The sequence below is a fragment of the Rhinolophus sinicus genome, linkage group LG04 (assembly GCF_036562045.2).
Source record: "Rhinolophus sinicus isolate RSC01 linkage group LG04, ASM3656204v1, whole genome shotgun sequence".
Taxonomy (NCBI): domain Eukaryota; kingdom Metazoa; phylum Chordata; class Mammalia; order Chiroptera; family Rhinolophidae; genus Rhinolophus; species Rhinolophus sinicus.
Genome location: NC_133754.1, coordinates 156,340,464 through 156,362,485, shown reverse-complemented (window position 1 = coordinate 156,362,485; position 22,022 = coordinate 156,340,464). Strand labels below are relative to the sequence as shown.

Genomic DNA, 22,022 nt, shown 5'->3' with positions numbered 1-22,022 from the left:
TTTCCTACTGCCTTCATCCCCGGCAACCAATAATCTGTCTCTGGATTTGCTGCTTCTGGACATTTCATAAAACTAGAATCATACAATTTGTTGCCTTTTGTGTCTGCCTTCTTTTACTTGACATAGTGTTTTCAAGGTTCATCTATGTTATAGTATGTTTGCATTTTGTTTGAAATAATATTTTATTATGCAGAATACCACATTTTGTTTATTCATTCGTTAGTTGATGGACATTTGGATTGTTCCTCCTTTTTGGCTATTATGAATCATGCTGCTATGAACATTCAGTTACAGAGTTTGTGTGCTTTTGGTTCTTACGAATTGCTGGGTCATATGGTAACTTTTATATTTAACCATTTGAGGAAGCATCAAACTTTTTCCACAGTGGCTGCAGCATTTTACATTTTATGAGTAATCTCTGAGGGATGCAATTTCTTCACATCTTGCCAACATTTACTTTCCTTCAGTGGAATATTTTATAGAGAAGCCCAAATTTTAGATTTTATTTTATTAGTTAGTTTTCCACTTTTCAGTGTCCAAAGTCCTGATATTTGCTTGGGTTCCCTTTCTAAAGATGATCTCAGACATCTGGATTCCTAAAAGATTCTTAAAGCTGTCTCTCTGCCTATCAATTCAATTAGGTGGGTCTAGCTTTTTTCTTTTGGTGGGGGTTGCTTTGAACCTTCAATGCATTGTTAATGCATTTAAAGAATGTGGTAGTATCAATTTATAGTTATAGACATGTTTGTTTAGTTTAGAATATGACAAAGTGATAAAATAGTTCTACTCCATGAAGCCATGTAAAGGTGACGCAAATTTATATCTAATACAAAATTATGTTTAATTTTATTCTTTGTAGTGATTCTTTGAATACCTCTCTGCCAAGGACCAGTGCAGTACAGAACTCCACCTATACAACTTCAGTCGTTACCTCCTCCAGTCTGACCAGCTCATCTCTGAGCTCCACCAGTCCAGTAACAACGCCTTCCTCCTATGACCAGAGTTCTGTGCATAACAGGATTGCATACCAAAGCTCTGTGAGTCCATCGGAGGCAGCTCCAGGAACTGTCATGGTGAGTGGGCTTTCAGCTTCTTGTCCTGCTTGGAGCTCAGTGTGTAATGTGGGAAATTAAGATTTTTGGGTGAGACTTTTCTTTTAGAAGTTGGCTATGCTTTTGTTGAATTTGCTAATAATGAACATCTTTTTTGAGACTTGCATTTCATACACCGTACACAGACGTGTGACTGGCCCCAGAAGTTTGGTATATGAGGACACACCCCAAACTGTTCATAGTGGTTTGGATAGGGTAGGAGGAGACTAATGTTTTTTGTAACATTTTAGTTTCCTGTAAGGCAAAGATGTTTAAGGATCTCTAATAAGAGCTACTTTAAAAAGTGGATGGGAATATAAAAAGATTAAAAACAGTTGAATTGGCCTAGCAGAAATTTGGGTACATTTTCTAAATTTCCTTCTAAGCAGGAGATATTTGCACATCTCTACTTTAGAGTGTTTTTTTTTAAATCTCCCTTTTTCATATTTTATGTTAGATGTTTCCCTGAAATGTCTGGTGATTCCAGGCTGCCTACATGACATTAAAAGGTTAACGAAGGGCTTTGGCTTGGGGTGGGTGGTGGAGGTTGTTGAATGTGTGCTTTGATGGGGACAGCATGGGTGGGTCATTTCTTTGGGGGTGAGAAACTCCTTTGTCGGCTCCCTTGGGCCCTTTGGGCTGAGCTTGCTTGGGTTCTTCAGGGACTGTGCTTCCAGGCTCTTCCCTGTAGGGCCTGTGCCTGCCTGACAGTGTCACAAGAACCTAGTGGAAAAAGAAGGGTGCCCTTGGAATGTTCATTTTGTTTACATTGACATGGCTCATCTCCTTTTCACAGTACCCTGTCCATGCGTTACCTTCTTGATAACTTTAGAGCCTTAGGAAAAGGTGGGAGGGGGCTGTGCAGACGGGAGGGAGGGGATCTGGTTCTGTGCAGTCTTCCAGCGAATCCCCCTACATTTAGCCCTCGCTCCACTGCCACTTGCAAAGTTAGCTGGTATAGAGAAATACTGAGCTGCTTTGTTTTCTGGTTTTCCCTACTACTGGCTTAGGATTTGGTTTTACAAGGTCAGTAAGTCAGTGACCATGTTTTCACCTATATTTGTCTTTCTGGGTTCACATATTTTTTAAAAACCACGTATTATTGATCTGTCATCTTTAACAAGGAGCTTATTTCTTGTGCTGTCCAATATGGTAACCACTAGCCACATGTAGTAGTTTATTTAAATTAAATAATTACAAGTTTAGTTCCTCAGACACAGTAAACATATTTTAATGCTCAGTATCCAGATACAGTTAGTGACTACAATATAGGACCGTGCACATACAGAATATTTCCATTTTTGCAGAATGGTCCCTTGGACAGTGCTCTTCTATGCAGTTTCTAAAACATCAGCCAGACTGCATGCTATCCACACTGAAATCTTTGTCATCTCCACGGCATCTCAATTCCAGCTCTAACCTGATGTCTTGTTTTGCTTGTACATACATGTCACTGCCTGATTCCTTGCTTGGCTAGCTGGACTAAACCCCTGTAGATTTCTGATCTTTCCTGACCATTTGATATTTTTGTTACCACCATTTATTTTGCGTTGAATTTCCTTGCCACAAATAATGTGGCTCCTCTGTTGTGTTAGTTTGTCTATTGTTTATGTTTTTTAAAGGGTTTTCAAAGTGGAATGAAATATTCCTCAGGTCCGATGGCTGCTGTTTCCATTCCTTTTTTCTATGCTGTTTGGTGCAGTTTTGAGTAGACTTCTTTGTATGTCAGGGTTTGTGTTGTTTAGGATGCATACGCTCCATGTCTTGTGTATATGTTCAGGGCGTAGTGACCCTCATTTAGAGAGAGGCAGAAAAGTAGAACTTTGATTGCTTTCCACACATCTTTATATATTGGTGAGGTGTGCTGTTTTCCCTTTCCCTGACTTGAACCTTTTAACTTACGTTTTGTTTTCCCCTAGCAGTTCTGTTTTATTGTTTACATTTCTTGTAAATAATCTCAAATTGTTTTAAGAATAAAACATGTTGTAAATTATATTTCATGCAGAAATTGTACTGGATTTGGGTTAATGTAGAGGTAATGGCTGTAAGGTTTGTCATTTCCTTTAGTCATGTTGACATTTGTAAGAAGGAAATGTCGGTTCTCTTTCTCCCACCTGGGGACACCTGGGGACACCTGGGGACGGTGTCTGAGCCTTCCTTGTAGGCTTCATTATCAAGCCCTCTAGGCCATGTCTCTCCTGCTCAGTCTGTGGAAGTAAAAGTTTTCCTTCGAGTTGGTTCCAGTGAAATACCTTATGGTTAACTCAAATCAGTTGTTCGTGTTCTGCTCCTTCTGGGACTGTCGCCACGTCCCGAACCACTGTTTCTCCACCCACTTCAGAAAAGCCATGTTTCATAGTAACATCCCTGTTTTGTCTGAGAACCATTTTGCTATTAATATAAAATGTATTCCTTATAGGAAAGTTATCTTTGTTATAATTTGGAAAGTTTTTCTTTCCTGCATAAGTGGTTCTTAGGAAACAGAACATACGTGAGACAAGAAAGGTTTCTGGTGCGCTCAGTGTAATGAGAGTTCCTTGGTTCTTGGTATTGCTTAATAATTTTTAGGACTGTTCCGTTGCTTCCTGTGATTTGGGTCTTATGTTGTGTCTTTGTTACTTCCCTAAATACCCACTCTGATTTTCAAAAATGTCAGCTCCTTGAATTTATTAAGAATTTGTCGTATTGCCTCTACTTTTATGAAAAGACAAAATAAAATAGGCCACTGTTCCTTGATTAATTTGATTTCATATGTTTTTGGATAAATCCTAATAGAAAGTCATTTGAGTTATTTGATTTTTGTGGGTTTACTTACTTTCTTTTCTCTTCCTTATAGAATGGACATGGTGGTGTTCGAAGTCAGCAGACAATAGACAGTAAGTGTATAAAATAACTTTGTTATGGTTGGTAGAAATAAAAAAAACAAAACAAAACATAGGTCAGTTGGTTAGAGCGTGTTTCTACTAACACCAAAGTTGCCGGTTCACTCCCCGCATGGGCCACTGTGAGCTGCGCCCTCCTTAAAAATAAAAACAAAAGCATAACTAAGTGTGATGGGGAAAAAAATAAGTTGAGGACTAATTCGACAAAAGTAGTCCCGTTTTTCCTGCTAGCTTCTTCTGATCTATTGTTGGCACCCTTTCTTTGGCAGAGTTTAGAGGTTCAACTAGAGAGTCCCACGTGACTAGGTTGTAGCTGGTGGTATTATTAGAAATATCATAGCCACTGAAAGAAGGAGGTGATACAGTCTCACATTCTGCCCTAGCCAGACTATACCCAGAGTGTAGTATTGATTTAAAAGATGTTTTGCTCAGAGGTACAGGTTCTAAGATGGTCAGAGGGCTCTTGCTCCAATAATGGGAAGGGCTTTTCAAGCAAAAATTGGTGTGCTAGTTCAGGAAGACATGCTTGTTGCCTGCAGGTTCTGATGGACTGTTGCTAGGAAGAGGGATAAAGTGCTGCTCATTGTAAACACTTGGGAGAAAATGAGGGGATCCCCCTGCTGCAATTCTGGTACAGCTCAGTGATCACTGGAGAGAGTGCAGGTGACTTCCTGTTAGTTGTTCTTTCCTTCATTCTCGGCTACTTACCTGTGATTGTTTATGATGATTTTTGTTGATCATTCAGTGAGGCAAATGGATATTGGGTATGAAAGCCAGAAAAACTTTATTTACCATTCTTTTTGGAGTGTGGACATGGAATTTTACCAGACCAGGACTGGATCTCACCCGGAATGGAGAGGACACATGTGATTTATCCAGAGTTGGTTTCGGTATTGTTGGGTTGCCAGAGCTGTTTGGAGATACGTTGGTAGCTGAGAATGTTGGATGTCAGAGGAGGTTCTTATTCCACAAACTGTGGTGGCAAGTTTCTTCTGTCCTGACACGGGGTTAAGAACTCATAGAGGTGTACTAGATTATTTGGAGATTTTAAATGAGAGAAGGAGACATGAAATGTCTAGAAAACATAGTGTGCATTTCAGATAGGTTTTTATCTCCCATGCTCTCTTCTCCACCTATTCTGTCTTTTCATCCACATACACTTGTTCTTTGAGAAGCTTTCTGTGGACCTGTTATCAGTGTGATCTAAGACGTAGGGAGGTGACTTTTGGGGTCTAAGTTTTGAGTCAGGGGCATCTGTGGTGTCTTCATCTGATTTCTGTGAGAACGGATGTCATGTTTGGAATAGACTGTCCGTAAAAAGTAGGCCTCAGGAGTGTAAAGACTACTGTGAGGATTGGCCGAGCTGTGTGTTGACCGTGTTGCTGCCTGTGCTTATTTTCGAATCGTCCTTTCTTTTAGAAATTAATGTGTTTTCCACTGGGCTCCCATGGAGTGCTGCAGGAGGGTGAAGGTTGCTTCTTCCCAACTGGAAGACAATGATGCTTTATATTTCTAAGCACATATCTGAGTTGTATGTGTGGATGTTACAAAAACTGAGTCTTTTCTGCAGTTAGGATTGATCACACTCATGGTCTAAGAAGCTTAACGTGCTCTGAGGTTATTCTGTTCAAGCGCATGTGGAGGAACTAAATGCTCACTGTGCCTTTTGAAAGTAGGTGTTGGACAGCAGGTGTGTATTCTTTCTGCAGATTTTAGGCATCTGTAACCCCACAGTGTATATACCCCAGGCTCTCAGCCTCCACCTGCCCTAACCTGGCTGTGAGCTTTCACAAGGTCAGCCTGATTTGATAGAAGCAAAGACCTCGCTAGCTCTGGGTGGTGGTGCCCACTAGATTTTCACTGGTCCTTGTTGTGCCTTTTGAGGAACTGCCTCACGTTATATTTATGTATATCAACCTTAGAGCCTCTTGCACTTTTTGGGTGTGGCCTAGGGTCCAGTTTCTTTAGCTGAGAGAAGTATGTCCACATCATAAGACAGTTTATGATTATAAAGATGTTTCCTGCTCTTTGCCTGAGTCCTGTGTGTCTGACCATCACGTGTCCTTTTGATAATTGTATCTAACAGAACGGAGACTGTCTAGTGACTTGCTTGGGCATTTTACACGTGGAATGTAACTTTATACATGTCTAACCGAGCCTGACATGTCACAAGACATTGAGTGTATTTCAGACATTCATGGTTGGTTCTGGAGCTAACGGATCTGTTTCTTTCAGCTACTTCCTCCGTTCCAGCTCCAGAGACAGCAGACCCTCCGTGCGCGCCCCCACCTGTGGGCCCCCTGCCCAGTACCACCTCCTGCGCTGCGCTTCTACCCTCCACATCCCAGCACACTGCCACTTTGCCCGCCTTGTCCCAGCCTGGTGACCTGTCCAGCAGCCCTCTCTCTCAGCTTAGCAGGTATTAGGAAAACACGGGCCAGAATGAGAGGCGCACTGGGGCATCGACTCCTGCAGCCCTTATAGAAGGGTCTCCCCATGAACAAAACCCACTTGTTACCCCTAGCGTGAAGACCTGGCCTTTTGCAATAATGCTCAGGAGTAGGTTTGGGCTGGATGGGGTCACAAAAGCACCAGAGATGAAATCTTGCATGCTTGTAATGCCTCTGCTGTCACTGGGCCCCCGGGGATGGGGTGGAGCCAAGGGGTTGCTGCTACTCTTCCTTGACCCTCAGGAGGGTGCCCCTAGCTGAGGCTCTCCTCTATCTCTGGGCTTTGGCCTCTCGTGCAGAGTGAGAATGATGTTGGGTTTCTGAGCAGGTCTCTGATTTGCACTTGTTATGGCTTCAAAGGTGAAGTTATTAGAATAGGGTGTAGGAGAATGGGTTTTGTTTGATCCTGACTCTGCATCTTTTGAGCAGAGTTCCCCTCTTGCCCCCTTTAGCCAGGAGCAAAAGCATCTGATTTGAATTCTGGATTTGATGGGAATTCTGGCTCTGACTTTGGCAGGTGGGGTTGAACGTAGGAATTTTCTTCCTTCACTCACAGATTTAATGGGGTCTCCAAGGCTGGCGGTGTTCTTAGTGAAGTCCTGTTCTTTTTCCAGTCTAAAGAGCAAATGGTCATAGCTGGCTCTGGAGGTTTCCCTAGCAAGTGACCCTTTAGGTCGTTCTAACCAGCAGAATATCTGGAGTGGGTTCCAAGGTGATGGGTGGCAAACGTACATTTGCCCACTTAGACTCGTGGGCCCCACTTCTGTGGAGTGACTTGGTGAGGTGGACACACATGGTGCTCTTGTTCTGTCTTCTAGTTCACTCTCCAGCCATCAGAGCAGCCTCTCCTCTGCGCATGCAGCCCTGGCCTCCAGCACGTCACACACAGTAAGTGTTCTCTGGGCTCCCTCATCCACCCTGCTCAGCCTGCTCGGGGCTCAGTCACCCGCTGGCCAGCTTTCGTTCGTGGGTTTTAAATGTCTGAGATAATGGCGAACTGCTTGTCTGTACTGTCTCCATTTAAGTACGTGGTTTGAGCTGTTGATTTCCTAGGTACCATGGAAGACATCTTGCTTCCTAATTAAGTTCATGCCTCTGGGAACGTATCTGCAGACGTGATGTATGATGGGCAAGGCTGTCAGGTGGTGAATTTGCTCCCTAGAGGTCGCTAAGCACCACTGTTTGTTATAGGAGACCTTTCTGTCTAGCAGGGATGATTTATTTTCTGGGACATGTTATGTTAAGGTATTTGCAAACTTTTTAGGGGAAAGTGGGCTCATAGCCCACTTCAGCTTGAACGCCACTAAAAAGACAACTTTAATCAAGGGCATTTTTCCTGGATAACCCTCTGCTCCTTAGTGACGGACATTGTAGATAAAATGCATGAAGGGAAAAGGGAGAGTTTCTGTGAAAATATTCCTCCGTTGCCACGTACACACGCGTATCTCTCTGAGACACACAGCCCTGCTCTTAACCCCAGTCAGTGTGACTGCATCCAGTTCGTTGGTGGCCCTGGGGACTGTCCTAGTCGCAGCATTAGGTGTTCTGTCCACTTTTACCTCGGGCCACCTCAGGCTACCTTCCCCAGCTCAGAGGGAGAGGCTGGGAAGGCTGACACTGAAGAAGGGAGTCAGTGTGGAGAGGCAAGAATGGAAGCACGAGTGGGTGCCAGCTGCCAGTCCTGATGCCAGAGAGGAAGGAGGTGTTCAAGTGTGGCTTCTGAAGGTGTGAAGTTGGGAGCATGGTCTGAGTGGTAGGTGTCGGTGTAGAGTGTGGTGGGTTGAGGAATGAAGGATTCTGAAATGGCAGCGAGGCAGGGTAGTGGGAGGATACTTAACTAACAGCTAGGAGAGACTTGAGCATAAGGTTCGGTGGGGAGAAAGGTGCCTGAAAAGAACAAAATGTCCTCTCGGAGACAGGAGGCTTCTGGCAAGGCTGAAGTGGGTGGGTCCCCAAGCAGAGAGGGAGTTTGGGTACAGATGAATGGCGGAGTCAGGAAATTGGGGAAATTTGTTTCCTCTGAAGAAGGGATCAAGTCGTTTGCTGTAGAATCGGGTGATGGAAAAGGGTTCAGTTTTCACTTCTATTCTTCCATCACGATCTGGCTAACATTGTGGCTTTCAAACTCCACTTTTCCAAGTGAAGTGTTATGTATAATTCTTTGACATTACACACAGAGAGCACCATCTCTGTAGCCGAGTACAGTGTGGATACCTCTGCCCACTTGCCTGTACCCCTGTGGCCTGTCGTGAGCACTGTACAGCTGGCCGCCTGTTCCCCGGGCATTGGCGCATCACAGCTCGTGCTGTCGTTTGCATGGATTAGCTGCACTCGGGGTCTTAGCAAGAAACTCCAACCTCAGTGCAAACGAACGCAGCCAGAATTGCCTTGTTCAGGGACTCCTCCACTTTGTCAGTGTGACAGAACTGCCACGGGCTGACGTAGTTATAAGATGCGTTAATAAAAGACAGAAAAGCTTTTCTTTTTATGTCTCTCATCTGTTTGAGGTTCTACCCCTCTTCATTCTATTTGCTTGGTCCTCTAGAGTTGTTCTTTTTTTTTTTTTAACCAATAAAATAGAAACTGCATACGTAGTCATTTCCCCTTTGCTCTCACTCTCTGTTCCCTGTAGTATAAATGGGAGTATTCCATACATAGTGTCCTCCAACGTTTTTCCTCACTTTACAGTGCATTTTTGAAATGTTTTTATGTTGCAACATTGTTCTCTGTTCTTTTTTCACAGCTTTCCTAATTGGTTATTTAAACAGCACTTTACTGATAGAACTTCAGGGCCGTTTTCAGTCTTGACACTACAGAGTTCATTTGATGCCCTCCTATATGCGTCGTGTCATTGTGCAGTAATAGCTAAGGGTAAATCCTAGACGTGGGATTGCCAGGCATTGGCCCGTGTGTACAAATTGCCACATTGCCCTGTACAGTGATGAACCTATTTACCGCCCATTGGTGATGAATGAAATGTCCTATTTCCCCATTGCTTCTTGAAATGGTGTTACCGAATATTTGTATTTTTCCAATGTGTTAATAGAAAAATGACCTGTCAGTATAGTTTTTAATTGAATGAGGATGACCATCTTTTTTATATATTGGGAACCATTGTATTTCCTTTTTTGGTGAGTAGTTTATGTTGTTTGTTCATTTTTCTGTTAGGTCCTGGATGTCTATTTCTAGGTACTCTATATTCGGGAGACTAGTAAGTAGCCCTTAATGACAGGAGGTGCAGGTATTTTTCCTAGGTTTGTCATTTTATAAATATTTTTGATTTTTGTATAGTCAGTTGTATCAGTCTCTCTTTCATGGTCTGTCATGATTAGATGTTTCTTCCTTTAAGGTTATGAAGGAAATCTCAGTGTTTTCTCCTGCCCTTTATGTGCTTGTGGAAGGTTTGGTGCAGCTGTGCTTCTCTGGGCCCATTGGATGGACTGAGTGAGCTGTTTAAATGGGGTGGAGGCTGGTTACACCAGCGGCCTGTCGCCCTCACAGATCTGGGAGCTGAGGGTCAGCTGGGATAGGAGAGGCTTGCTAGATGACTCCTGAGTTCCTTTCAGCACACCAGGAGTGAGTTCTCGAGCAAGCGGCTCTTGGTGGTCAGCCTGGACCCATGCAGAGGAGCGTGAAGCCGTCTGGCTGGGCAGGGCTGGAACAGCGTTCGCCCTGCTTCTGTCCCTCTGCGCTGAAGGAACAGGACACATGGGGAGCCCCAGGAGACCATGATTCTAGTTGTCTTCAGCTGGCTGAACCAGTTCTGGCTGTTAGGGCCCTAAGGCTTGTACTCAGGTGGGTAGGGCATCCTGTGGGGCTGGGACCTGCACAGAGCCATCTGTGTGATAGGAGGCAAGGTACGTGGTGGCTCCCTTTCTCCTGGGCCTTCCTGTTCTTTGGCTTCTTCTCCGGGAGTTTCTAGGCTTCTTTGTCCTGCACATGTTTTAGTTTGGAGGCTGGTCTCAGTCTTCTATAGCCTTTCCTCCCTCTTCGGGCCTTGCTTTGGCCAACCAGGTACACTTCTTCTACCCACCCACCTCTCAGCCCTTAAATCCCTCCCTGGCACCTGACTGCTTACTATCTGGAGTTGGGCGGCTAGGCAGGATTCCTGGAACGCAGGCTCTTCAGAGCTTTTCGCTGGGTTTTGCCCTTCCTTCCCAGGTGTATCTTGTCAAGTAAGCATAGGGACAGGCGAAGCCCTTTAGTAGGTCCTGATGGCCTGCAAAGTGTCACTAGGTTTTGGAGCAGAGGCCTCTCTCGGCCACTTGTGACTGCCAGATCACAGTAGCTAGAAGCCCAGTAGAGGGACACCCCCAGAAAGCTCTGACGGGCTGGCCTGCCTGTCGCCTCTTGTCAGTTGTCCTGAGATTGCTTGCTTCTCTGCAAGGTGGGTTCTTACCTCGTATGCAGATGACCTGTGTTCATTTAAGATTTACTTGGCGCTTCTGTGCCTTGTTTCAGACACCAAAGCATGAGCAACAGTAAGAATCTTTAGGAGGGTTTTGGTTATAAAGGTCAACTTTAACAGTCTCGATACTTAGCTGATGAGTTGTGTCCCAGTGGCCTAACCTGCCTGCAGTGAGCGGCCACCGTGAGCGCTGAGCACATAGCCCCTCTGTCAGAGCCTCGGGCTGCAGGCCCCAATGCCAGGCCAGATTCTCTACACCCTTGTGCCTTGTCCCCAGATCCACATGTCCTGGCTTTTTTATTTTGCCAGCATGCCAGTGTGGAGAGCACCCCTTCCCTCCAGTCCCCGGCCACCTTCTCCACGGCGACAACCTCCGCCTCGAGTGCCACGTCCTCAGGGCTCAGCTTGCCGAGCAGCGTGAACACGGTGAACAGCGCCCCCAGCAGCAGTACCAGGGCCACGCCCTTGGTGACCTCAGGTGGGTGCCCAGAGGTGGGCAGGGCATGGTGGGCCCCCACACACACCAGGAGACGCGTGTCTCCACAGCCAGTGCTCGCCGTCCGCTTTGTTCCGCTGACGTCGAGGCCCGGTCCTTCCAGCACCTGTATGGGGGTGGGTGAAGTTGGTCTTTTGGGTGGGCTCCCCTTGGCAGGATTCCTGGGAGCCTTTTTGCTTCTAGCTCCACGGTCTTTTCTGTCCTCGCTCATCCCTGGAGCTGCAATGACATGGTGCCATGGAGGGGCCAGGGAGCAGCTATCAGTGGCTCCTTCTGGTCATTTAGTGTGATTGACTGCCTGTCGGCCAAACCTGGGCGGTCTGTGTGGGCCGAGCAAACTGTGGTTTGGTAGAACGTGCTAAAACCCACCTGTGACGTGGCCTGTCCCTCTCCTCACACTGTCTGGCCTTCCTTCTGTTCTGAGGACGCAGGTTGTTCCTTATGTCATGTGTGCTCACTGCAGTGTGACCTTCAGGAGTGGGTGAGGGACAGTGCTTCTGTTCGGGCATGGAATCCTCTGACATTGAAACAGCCTGAATGTGGGGCACATGCTTTCTGTCTCCCCACTTCCTAGCATGGCCCTCTGTATCTCTCAGCTGCTGCCCTTCCCTCTTGGCTGTGGCCCCATCTGTGACAATGAGCCCAACACCCCCCAACCCCTATAACAGCTGAGGAATCTCACTCTTTGTGGTGGCCACTTCACTTTGTTTGATTTTTGTTTTTACAGGCAAAGCACCCCCTAACCTGCCCCAGGGGGTGCCCCCCCTGCTGCACAACCAGTACCTCATGGGTCCCGGAGGACTGCTTCCTGCTTACCCGGTGAGCACCTGCGGAGCTCCTGGCCAGTTCCCCCCCCCCAACCCCCCCCCCCCCCCCCGCCTCCAGCTGGCGCTTGGCAGGACCTGTGAGGGGGCCGTGGGCTGCTGCTGCTCGGACCCCTGGTATTTCTCTGTCTAGACTCCATCGAGGCAGGGTTATCTTCTCACGGCAGCTCATCTAGGTCCCCTCCTGATGTGTCTTAGCCACCAGCCTTGGTTAGGCCCCCACACGTGCCTGGGCTTCCCAGCAGATGAGGGAACGGTGTCCCTAACACCCCTTTTGGTCCTCACACAGATCTATGGCTACGACGAGCTCCAGATGCTGCAGTCACGGCTGCCAGTGGTGAGTGGGACATGGCAGTGGGGTGGGCGGTGATCCAGGCTCTTTCACAGGCCCTTCCTCTCTGGCCACCGTGCCTGGCCTCAGGGCACTCGGCCTGGGGACCTCTGTCAGCACCGCCACTAAGCACATTGCTTCCATTTGGGGCTTGTGCCCAGTGCGCCTACAGCCGGGGCGTACGAGTGTCCTGTGCTCGTCCCTGGGGCCCCAGTAGGCAGTGCCCCTATGAGCTGGGGGTCATTCTCTTCCCTCACCTCTTCCCCTTTTTAGAAAAAGAAGAACCATGTAACACAAGACGTGGGGTTGTTTGCCTGCCCCTCGAGTTTTTAGTCTTCTCCTTTGAAGTGCCATCTAGTATCTGACTCTGAAGGTAGCCGTGGGTAACACTGTGATGACGCCATTGCTCTTCTGTCCCCAGTTGAGGGAGTGGCTAGAGCTGATAGTCTTTCAGGGCCCTTTTGGGTCTCCCCTGCCCTCACTGTTTGCAAGGATGTTGGCCCCAGGTCCTCCCTCTGGGCCTCACTCTGAGCCTTGCTTTGAGGTTGGGGCACGAGGCCTTCCCTGGGATGGCCACGTGAATAGGCCTGCAGTGGAGACAGGTTGTGGAGGGAGGCACGCTCCCTGATCGGGTGTTTCCCGGACTCTGGGGAAACGTCTGTCACATTGCTGGGAAGTAAAAGGCTGTTTTGTCCCCTCCACCGGATGTGGTCTTTCCTGTTCTCCAGGGAAGAGGTAGTTCTCCCCATTGAGGTGTCCTCCTCAGACTCCTCCCATTGGTGTTGCTCCCCCCGCCCCCGCCACAGAATGCTCAGGGAGCTGCAAGTATCACCTTCACTTCCCAGGCCGTGGCTCAAGCTCTCGTCTCTCAGGAGAACTGGTTTCCATCTACTGAAGTATTTCCAGAGGCAGAGGCTGGTAGCTGGGCAGCTCTTCCTTCATGCGCGAACCAGTGGCCTATTACGCTGCTGCTCACAGGGCTGCTGGACTGTCCAGCTGTTGCTGGACCCCCAAAGGATGTTGAAGACATGATGGTAGATTTCTAGGGCTGGTCAACAGAACTTAGAGTCTCTGGGGAAGCCTGAGCCTTGGGCTCAGGGGGGAAACTGGAAGTGGCCCTCGTCCCCCTGATGCTAGTGAAACCTCATAGCCATCGGGCCCCAAGGCATCACGGATGGAATGCAGGAGGTGGTCCTGAGTGAGTCTGCATGTGGGTCCTGGGCAGACCCCCCAGGAATGGCTCATTGGGACCCCAGCCCTGGGAGTCATCTGCCTCATATTCCTTTGATCATTTTGTGCCTTAGAAGAAATTGCCTCTGGGTCTACCTTTTGAGATACAGTGCTTTCATTTTCCCCTTTGGTCATTTCCTAGCAACTCTGGCACTTTTGTGCCTAGTTCCCACCTTTGGATTTTCTTTCTCTAGGCCTGTCCCTAGTTGTGTTCCTACTAGCTCTGTGGTTTTCTAGCCCTGCCTCCTCCTCAGGTTCTGGGCGGAGGGTGCTAGGGGTTTCCTGGAGATGAGGCGGAAGGAGAGTGTGCACGTGCTATTCCCAGCCAGGATGGCTCCTTTCTGGTTGTGACCGAGCACTGTTGCCCACGAGGAAAGCAGGAGCGCTTTCCGTTGGCTCAGAGGCCAGGGAGCAGGTTGTCTGGGACTGCAAAGCCCTGGGTGGTGAGGGTCAGAGCAGCCTCCCCCTTTCCACAGAACTCCACTGTGTTTTGCCCTCTTGGTGTCCACACTTCCCCCGGTTCCTGTGTGGTATCAGTGTTGCCATGGCAGAGTAGGTGGCGAGAGGCAAGTTCAGCACCTGGCCTGGGATCCTGCTTGTCCTTGTGCCTGCCTGGGATTGCTGCCCTGACCCCTGTGAAGCCCTTTAGGCACTTCCTTTCCTGCTGACTCTTTCAGGTTTCTACCATCCAGTCAACATTCCTACCTGCTTTTTAGAATCGCTCAGGAAAAGCCAGTAGAGTTGGTTCAGGCCGTGGCACTCACCAGCATCCATCTTCAGTGTGAAGTGGATGTGTGAGGTTGGGCCTCCAGGGGCTCTGCGCTCATGGAAGACTGAGGGATTGGTCAGTGTGTCTGCATGCTCCGTGCTCCGGCTGCCACATGGTATACCTCCGATGGGCACCATTTACTTGGAATTCTCTGAATGCTGCCCTCTGGAGCTGTGCATGTGATGTCCCTGCAGTGTAGCGTTTCCTGGGGGTGTGGCATCACTTGGGGGGCCCGTGCTGCCTGCTGGGCCTGCTCTCCTGGGGGTGGGATGAGGCCGCTCCGCTGATTGAGCCTCCCCGCTCTCTCATAGGATTACTACGGAATTCCCTTTGCTACACCCACAGCCCTTGCCAGCCGAGATGGGAGCCTCGCAAACAACCCATATTCAGGTTAGTCTGTTCAGGACACAAGGACAGGGGCTGGGACAGTGGATTGGCCTGTAGCTAATCCCAGGCAGCTGGAAACAGAAGCACAGGGCTGCAAGAGGCCTGCTAGCTTTCCGTGGCTAGCTGGCAGCCAGACCTACTCCTGTTCGCAGGACCCAGCCTGGTCTGGCTCTTTTCTTGGTTGGATAAGGGGCAGTGATTAGAGTCAATGCTCCTCTTCTCGTAGGTGATGTCCCAAAGTTTGGCCGAGGTGACTCTGCATCCCCCGCACCCCCCACCACACTGGCTCAGGCGCAGCAGAGCCAGTCCCAGGCCCACCATGCAGCTCAGCAGCCCTTTCTGAATCCAGCGCTGCCCCCTGGCTACAGCTACACTGGCCTCCCGTACTACACAGGCGTGCCCAGTGCCTTCCAGTACGGGCCCACCATGTTTGTGAGTGTTTGTGGGCGTTGTTATTCCAGCGCGGGAGCAGAAGCAGGGAGGGAGGGACATGAGCCCACTTAGTCTTGGCTGGCCTTCGGGAATGTGTTAGGCTGCGGGCAGCTTCCTTCCCTGCCTGATTTTAGATCCCACGTGTTGCCCTAATGGACACAGGTCCCTTGCGATGGTGCCACCTGCTGCCTGCAGCTGAGCCGGGGAGCGCCTGGCCTGCCCCGCCTGCGCTCTTCCTCCACTAGCGCCTCTTTCTTGCCCCACCAGGTGCCTCCGGCCTCAGCCAAGCAGCACGGTGTGAACCTCAGCACCGCCCCCACCCCTTTCCAGCAGGCCGGTGGTTATGGGCAGCACAGTTACAGCACAGGTGAGGGCTGCTCCCAGCACGGAAACACATGGGTGGGGGGGGAGGCTTGCCTAGCTCACACGTGCCTCTTGTACCTGCCCTGCTAGGTTATGATGACCTGACCCAGGGGACAGCAGCGGGAGACTACAGCAAGGGTGGCTATGGTGGATCATCGCAGGCACAAAACAAGTCTGCAGGTTCTGGGCCTGGCAAAGGTAGCGTCTCCCCCTCCTTTCCAGGACTGAGGCCCAGAGTAGTTGTCTCCTCCCTGACACCTTCTCAGGCAAGGCGAGCCCAGAGTGCCCTGGAGGTGGGGGAGGCTGGAGCTGTGCCACCTGTTGTGGCAACAACTGCTTTTTCTTCTAGGAGTGTCTGTGTCGTCAAGCACCACAGGCCTACCTGACATGACTGGTTCTGTCTACAACAAGACTCAGGTGAGGGAGGAACAGGGTGGGCGCATAGGCTGGTGGGAGGTGCAGCCCAAGCTGGCCCTCACTGTTGTCTCTCTGTCCTGCAGAGTTTTGACAAGCAGGGCTTTCATGCAGGGACCCCTCCACCGTTCAGCCTGCCCTCGGCCTTGGGCTCCACGGGGCCCTTGGCGCCTGGAGCAGCCCCTGGTTATGCACCCCCACCATTCTTGCACATCCTGCCCACCCACCAGCAGCCTCACTCACAGCTGTTACACCACCACCTTGCACAGGATGCCCAGGTGAGGCCGGTGATGGAGGAAGCACCACCCTGCCCTGGGTTGGGGCTTCTGCTCCAGCCTTGACAGCCTTCTTCTCCTCCTCAGAGTGGCTCAGGTCAGCGCAGCCAGCCCAGCTCCCTGCAGCCCAAGTCGCAAGCCTCCAAACCTGCCTACGGCAACTCTCCATACTGGACAAACTGAACCCAGAAGAGGGGTGGGATGGGACAGGGCTTACCCCGGGCAGGAGAACACATGGAGCCCAGTTCTGGGAGCCCTGTGCCCGTTCCTAGAATTCCTGAGACGTGTAATTGTGTCAGCGGAGCCTCTGTGGGGAGCCTGCCTCCCAGACTCGTCCTTGTATGTAATGTATTTATGTATGTATTTGTAAATGTGACAGAAGTCTTTGGGGAGGGAAGGGGGGCTGCTGCAGCCGCTACTCTTAGGTCTGCTCTCTCCCTCAAGCCCCTTCCCCCTTCTGCCTTGAGGCCTTCCACTCCCGGCCAGCAGGCTGCGAGGGGCAGAGTCTGGAAGGGCTGCTTTAAGGCAGTTGGATAATGGGATCAGGTACCAATGAAGAATCACGACTTGTGCTCTTGTAAACCATTGTTTTTCTTCCCTGTGTAATTACTTGATCCTTCTGTTTTTGAGAAACTGGTCCTTATGTCATTTGTCATCTTTTCCTGCTAAATCTTAATCTGGGAATAGCAGAGATATCCCCCCCTGCTCAACATGGAAGTGTCACCTGTTTGTCTTATGAGTAGGGGCGTCTGCTTCTGGTCTGGTCTTGTCCCCACAGACTTGCCTTCCTCTGGCTGACAGTAATCTGAATTTGTGCTCAGAGATGTCCAGCCAGTCAGCTCCCCTTTTAAAAAATCAGATATGTTCAAAGAGAGCACGTCTCCATGCCAAGGCTCCTCTATTCCAGTTGTCCTGAACCAGCTGGGCGACTGATTCAGGGGTTTTCTCTCTTGCCCAAGCTCCACCTAATAAACTTCTGAGAGCATGCACGGTCTCTGTGTGGTCTGACTAAGGCGCAGCTCAGGACACAGGCTGTCTTCGTTACGCCTCCAGGGACTCAGGGACTTCACCGGGCTCATGTGCTCAGTCTTTCTGACAATAGGTGAGGGGACTCCTTTCTTTGCTGGGCTCTTCTCTTGCCACCAAACAACATCCATGGAGTGAAAAGGTATGTGATACGTCTGGAAAGACAGCATACCCTCCTGATGGACACAGTATTTATCACTTAACTTTGCTTTTCTTGCAGCTCCGTACCAGACTTACAGGATAGGCAGTCTCTTACGGGGCCTGGTCAGCAGAAATACCAGGGCACGGTAATTAATTTTCCAAAGGAGCAAAGATAAGAACAGAACACGGTTCTAGGCCCGTGAGAGTTTGAACAGCTAAAGCTTTGTTCTTCATCAACCAAATACAATCTTAATGGACAGTCAGGGACTGTGGTGGAACAGACGACTAGTAAGTCAGGGTGGTATCAAGTAGGTAAGTGGGTCCTGGGCTAAGCATCTACTCCAGAAAGGCCCATGCAACCGCTCACCTGCGACCAGGATTCTGACTTCCCCTCTAAGCCAGTCCAGCACCTGTCAGAAGACGGCAGAGCTGTTAAGTATTCTTGTGTGTCTGGCAGGAAGCAGGTCTCCCCACTTGTCCGTGGTACAACTATGCTCCAACCTGGTAGGCAGGCAGCTCAGGCCTAGGTGTTGCCCGAGGCATTACAGCCTCTCATTTCAGTCCTAAACAACACCTTCTGACTAGGCTAGATAAGCAAACAAGATGAGTGTTGCTTTAAGTATTGGTCAAATGGTTGTGCCAGAGCCAGCCAGAGTGGTAGTCTGTTTCTGCTTTCACTTCTAAAATTAATGGTCGTTTCATCAGATGGGACACGTGCAGCTGTTAACCCATAGCCTGGGATCCTGACCAGAACAAAAATAAGTTGCCTGCAACTGAAACTAAATGGGAACTTTAATAGAAGTTTTAGCAGCAGGAAGTTTGGAAGATAAGCGACAATGAAAACAAATGGCCTCCTAAGGAGGGCAGTGGAGCACCCCTGCAACCCTCCCACTGACCTACTTGCACTGGCAGATTGTGCCCTATTTCAGAATTAAGGTTAACAATGTGGCTATGTCTTTCATAGCCTTTCTTAAAAGATAATAAGGATCGGGGATGTTTATTCTGCAAGGCGAGCTAAGGCAGAATGCCATAAAAGGCAGGTCAGCAAGATTTGGTTATTGTTTGTTTTAATTTTTCAGCTGAGTCCTGGGCATAACCTGCAAGGGAACAGTGGAAATACTCAGACCACCTTTTAGTTTTAACACGAGAAAAGAAAGAAGAGGGTCATCCCATGGGGAAGTAGCAATACAGGTATATTTTATTTCACATTTTATTAGTAGACAGATGGGCAGAAAAAGACAAAATAAACCACTAACGGGGAGGTTCAACACAAACGCATCAGATAATCTTTTCTCATAAGTTAAACTGAAGAAAAACATCTACAATTTCAGCTAAGAAAACTATTAAAGTCAGGTGTGTCCTGCTGGTTTCAGAATAGTTGAAAATTGCATCTGAATCTTTTTGTAAATGTAAACCTTTTTATCAGGATGGGAGGGGTGGAGAGTTAATTTTCAGTGGAGAACTACACATTTTCCCCTTCAATTTCATATATATGTCCCCGAAATAAGGAAACCAGCAAATAAAGAATTACCAAGAGGAAAGAAGGGACTACAAAAAAAGTCTGGCTAATAGAAAAGAACTCTGGAATGATATGAAATAGAGGGGGGAAGACTTTGAGAAGCAACAACGGAATCATGATATACTTTCTCCACCCAGCCTCAAAAACACAGGCCTGAAGAGCACCCAGAGGCCTCTTAAAATCAAAAGGAATCTAAAAATGCAGGGTTTGGGGTTCATGTTACACCAAATGATCAGCACAACTAGAGTCACAAGGTCTGGCTTGAGCCTGAGATCTCCATTCCTAGTAAGAAAAGTGTTACATGCTCAAGTTTTCTTTTGCCACAGGATGTGTTATTCTCAGGACAGAGCTCTGGAACCAGCATCTGGGTTTCACAAGTCAGTGTGAGCTATCAGAATGTCTACCTGTTGGCAAAATCAACACACCCCAGTCTTTTCTGGAACTGATTGTACTTTATCAGAGGCAAACCCAGCCCTCAATAGTAACACCCCAAAGGGCTGAGAGGTACAACCACCTGGCTCTCTGGCTCCCTGAGTCAATGTGCAACAGATGCCAACAGGGCCTAATGGGACAGGGCTGAGCAGCATGGCACCTCCCACACCGCCAAGGTGCCTGCCCTGCCCTGGGAGAGAAATGCTTTAGCAGGAAGGGGAAAGAAAAGCTTAATTTCAGGGTTCCAAAAGAGTAAGACCAAGCTACTGGCTGTAAACGTGTGTGGTGGTGGTGGGGCTTATCAGGGCATCATGAAAGACTGGGCTCCAGAATATTTGCAGGTTATTTGGAAGCTATACTTAAGCGTGGGGAGTAAAAAGCTAGTTTCAACATCCTTCTGTGAGTTTGCAGTCAGAGTGTTTTGTCACAAAGGGCTGTTCTGTTCTCTGAATCCGACGAGTCACTAGATTCGGGTCCAAGTGACCCTGACCCCATGTAGTTTGGACAGATTCTGGGACCAGGCTCAACACTGTCCCATGTGAGCCATAGCACATTAAATGTTCTCACTTAATACTAGACCAAACTTTAGAGGCCAGAGAGGGTTGCTGGGAATTAGTCAGCAAACATTTGTAGAGTCTGAAGAGCGAATGAAAACCCTGAGATCAGAAAGGAAGGAGGAGCTAAGGAAGTGAGCATCACCTACTCTGTCCTAGGATCCATCCTACCCTGTCCCTCATCAACCCTTTTGTTCTTTCTGAGCTAAGATCTGAAGAAAAGGAGTTGACACTAGTGCGCAGGGATCTGAAGTAGGATTATAGTCTTTGCTGTATTTTCTTTCTAAAACCTGTGATTTTACATTAGAATGACTTTCCCCACTGAAAGAATACTGCCCTCCTCTGAACTGGCCCGCTCCCGCTCCCGTAAGAAGTCACCGCCAAGTTCTGAAGTCCCTGGTTGGTGTGAAGGCTGATGGATCTCAGTATTGACTGAAGTAACACATGATTGAGACCCGGGAAATCAAAGCGGCAGCAACTGCTCGGCAGGAAGATCTAGTGTCACCCAGACAATGCCTGCAGCCAGCCCCCTCAGCCCAGGGCACGCTCCACGCACAGCTTCTGCTTGTACTCCGCAGTCAGAGTCCATTGAAAGGAGAGAAAAGTCCAGGTCACATCCACTGAGGAAAGGTAATGGTCACTCGTGTCTCACATACATCCACAGTTATCACTAGCTCAATGAAAACCAAAACTTTAACACATGCACCTAGTATTAATACTGAGCAATTAAAACTGGCTGCTTAAAAAAAAAATCCTCATGGTAAAAGTGTATCTTTGAGGGAAAGGCCTTGTTAAATATATAAAACAGATGTTTTCTCTCCCAACAGTGGTCACCAGTAGTCTTCACTTTTTTCCCCCAGCAGCATCAACCAAAGTTGGCATAGTGACTTTTAACTTTGTTGCCATCACTAAGACTCCACACCACTAATCCCCCCCCCCCCCCGACTCTCTTCAGAGGGAGGGGAAAACAACTCTGCCTTTAAAATAAATAGCAATCAAGTGCTCAGGTCTATGTAAAGTATGAATATTTATTTCAGGCTTTAGATCCCAATCGATTTCAAAAAAACAAAATCTGATCTCTCTCCTCAGAGTACTGAGGCCTCTGTTAGGATGATTTCCTGAAGGCTGAAGGGGCTCTGCCCGTAGGAACACATTTCATCAGGCTTAGCACAAAGGCCCTGACGCCCACTGTAGCCCAGACTTAACAGGAAAGAAAAAATTCACCACCAGGGGGCTGAACAAATGCACACACACTAATGTAAATGGAGCAGCTAAACCTTGGCAAATTTTTTTAAAAGTTTGTTTTGTGGATTTTTGTGTTTTTTTTTTCCATTTTCTTTTGCTACCCAGCATATGCAGCACTTGTGAACTCCCAATGGGTTCTCAGCTTTAAACACATTAAATGTCTTGTGAAAGACTAATTCTTCAAGAATCTAAAAACAGACCAAACGTGTTTTGCTGTGAACACTTTGTAGACACAAAGTGAGGCCGGGGTTTGGGTTTAAAGAGAAAAAAAAAATCAATACAGTGATGAAAGGGTAAAGAATGCAAGAATTCGGACATACTGTGGAGGATTACCTTTTCTCCATTAAGAGGTCCATAAAAAGGAGCAAACTGAGATCCATAAGGGGAGTCAGCAGGAGCCGTGTTTGTTTTCCCCACCCCGTGATAGGTTTTGCTGAGGGGCCACTGCTGGCCCCCACCTGCTCCCCTCCCTTGGCCTGAGACGGCGGGGCAGTACAGGGGCGCCAAGGGCCACGTCACGACTCCTCGTTCCCAGAATCATCATCATCGTAACAGTCGGCATCTTCTTCTTCCTCATCTTCATCATCAATGTCGTCGTCGTACAAGTCGTCATAAAGCAAATCTGAGCTGTTGTCATTGGAAGGCACTTTAGTTTTGATGCAGTATTCTGCCAGCGTCGTGGGGACTTTCACTCCATCTTTTTCTGCTTCGGCTTTAGTGGCTGAAACCTGTTTCCTGCAGGGAGGATACAGT

The 22,022-nt window shown here is 48.4% G+C and overlaps 2 protein-coding genes and 1 non-coding gene across 8 annotated transcripts in view; 2 read left to right on the top strand and 1 right to left on the bottom strand.

Moving 5' to 3' along the window:
- Positions 1–17,339, top strand: part of UBAP2 (ubiquitin associated protein 2) — a 101,977-nt gene extending 84,638 nt beyond the window's left edge. For all 6 annotated transcript variants that reach the window (XM_074330648.1, XM_074330649.1, XM_074330646.1 and 3 more), the window contains 14 exons: positions 860–1,073; positions 3,928–3,967; positions 6,209–6,392; positions 7,242–7,311; positions 11,141–11,309; positions 12,055–12,146; positions 12,441–12,488; positions 14,793–14,871; positions 15,095–15,300; positions 15,568–15,667; positions 15,754–15,861; positions 16,013–16,080; positions 16,164–16,355; positions 16,440–17,339. In XM_074330648.1, coding sequence (XP_074186749.1) covers positions 860–1,073; positions 3,928–3,967; positions 6,209–6,392; positions 7,242–7,311; positions 11,141–11,309; positions 12,055–12,146; positions 12,441–12,488; positions 14,793–14,871; positions 15,095–15,300; positions 15,568–15,667; positions 15,754–15,861; positions 16,013–16,080; positions 16,164–16,355; positions 16,440–16,535 — 1,666 coding nt within the window. In that variant the 3' untranslated portion in view covers positions 16,536–17,339. The remainder of the gene's footprint in view (positions 1–859; positions 1,074–3,927; positions 3,968–6,208; positions 6,393–7,241; positions 7,312–11,140; positions 11,310–12,054; positions 12,147–12,440; positions 12,489–14,792; positions 14,872–15,094; positions 15,301–15,567; positions 15,668–15,753; positions 15,862–16,012; positions 16,081–16,163; positions 16,356–16,439) is intronic.
- On the top strand, positions 5,459–5,541 carry LOC141571439 (small nucleolar RNA SNORD121A). Its single transcript, XR_012496181.1, has one exon. It is a non-coding gene; the product is annotated as a small nucleolar RNA SNORD121A (small nucleolar RNA).
- A 1,356-nt stretch (positions 17,340–18,695) lies between the features above and the next one.
- The window catches only part of UBE2R2 (ubiquitin conjugating enzyme E2 R2), an 88,630-nt gene continuing 85,303 nt past the window's right edge, over positions 18,696–22,022 (bottom strand). Inside the window, exon 5 of the mRNA XM_019734336.2 lies at positions 18,696–22,004. Coding sequence (XP_019589895.1) covers positions 21,785–22,004 — 220 coding nt within the window. The 3' untranslated portion in view covers positions 18,696–21,784. The remainder of the gene's footprint in view (positions 22,005–22,022) is intronic.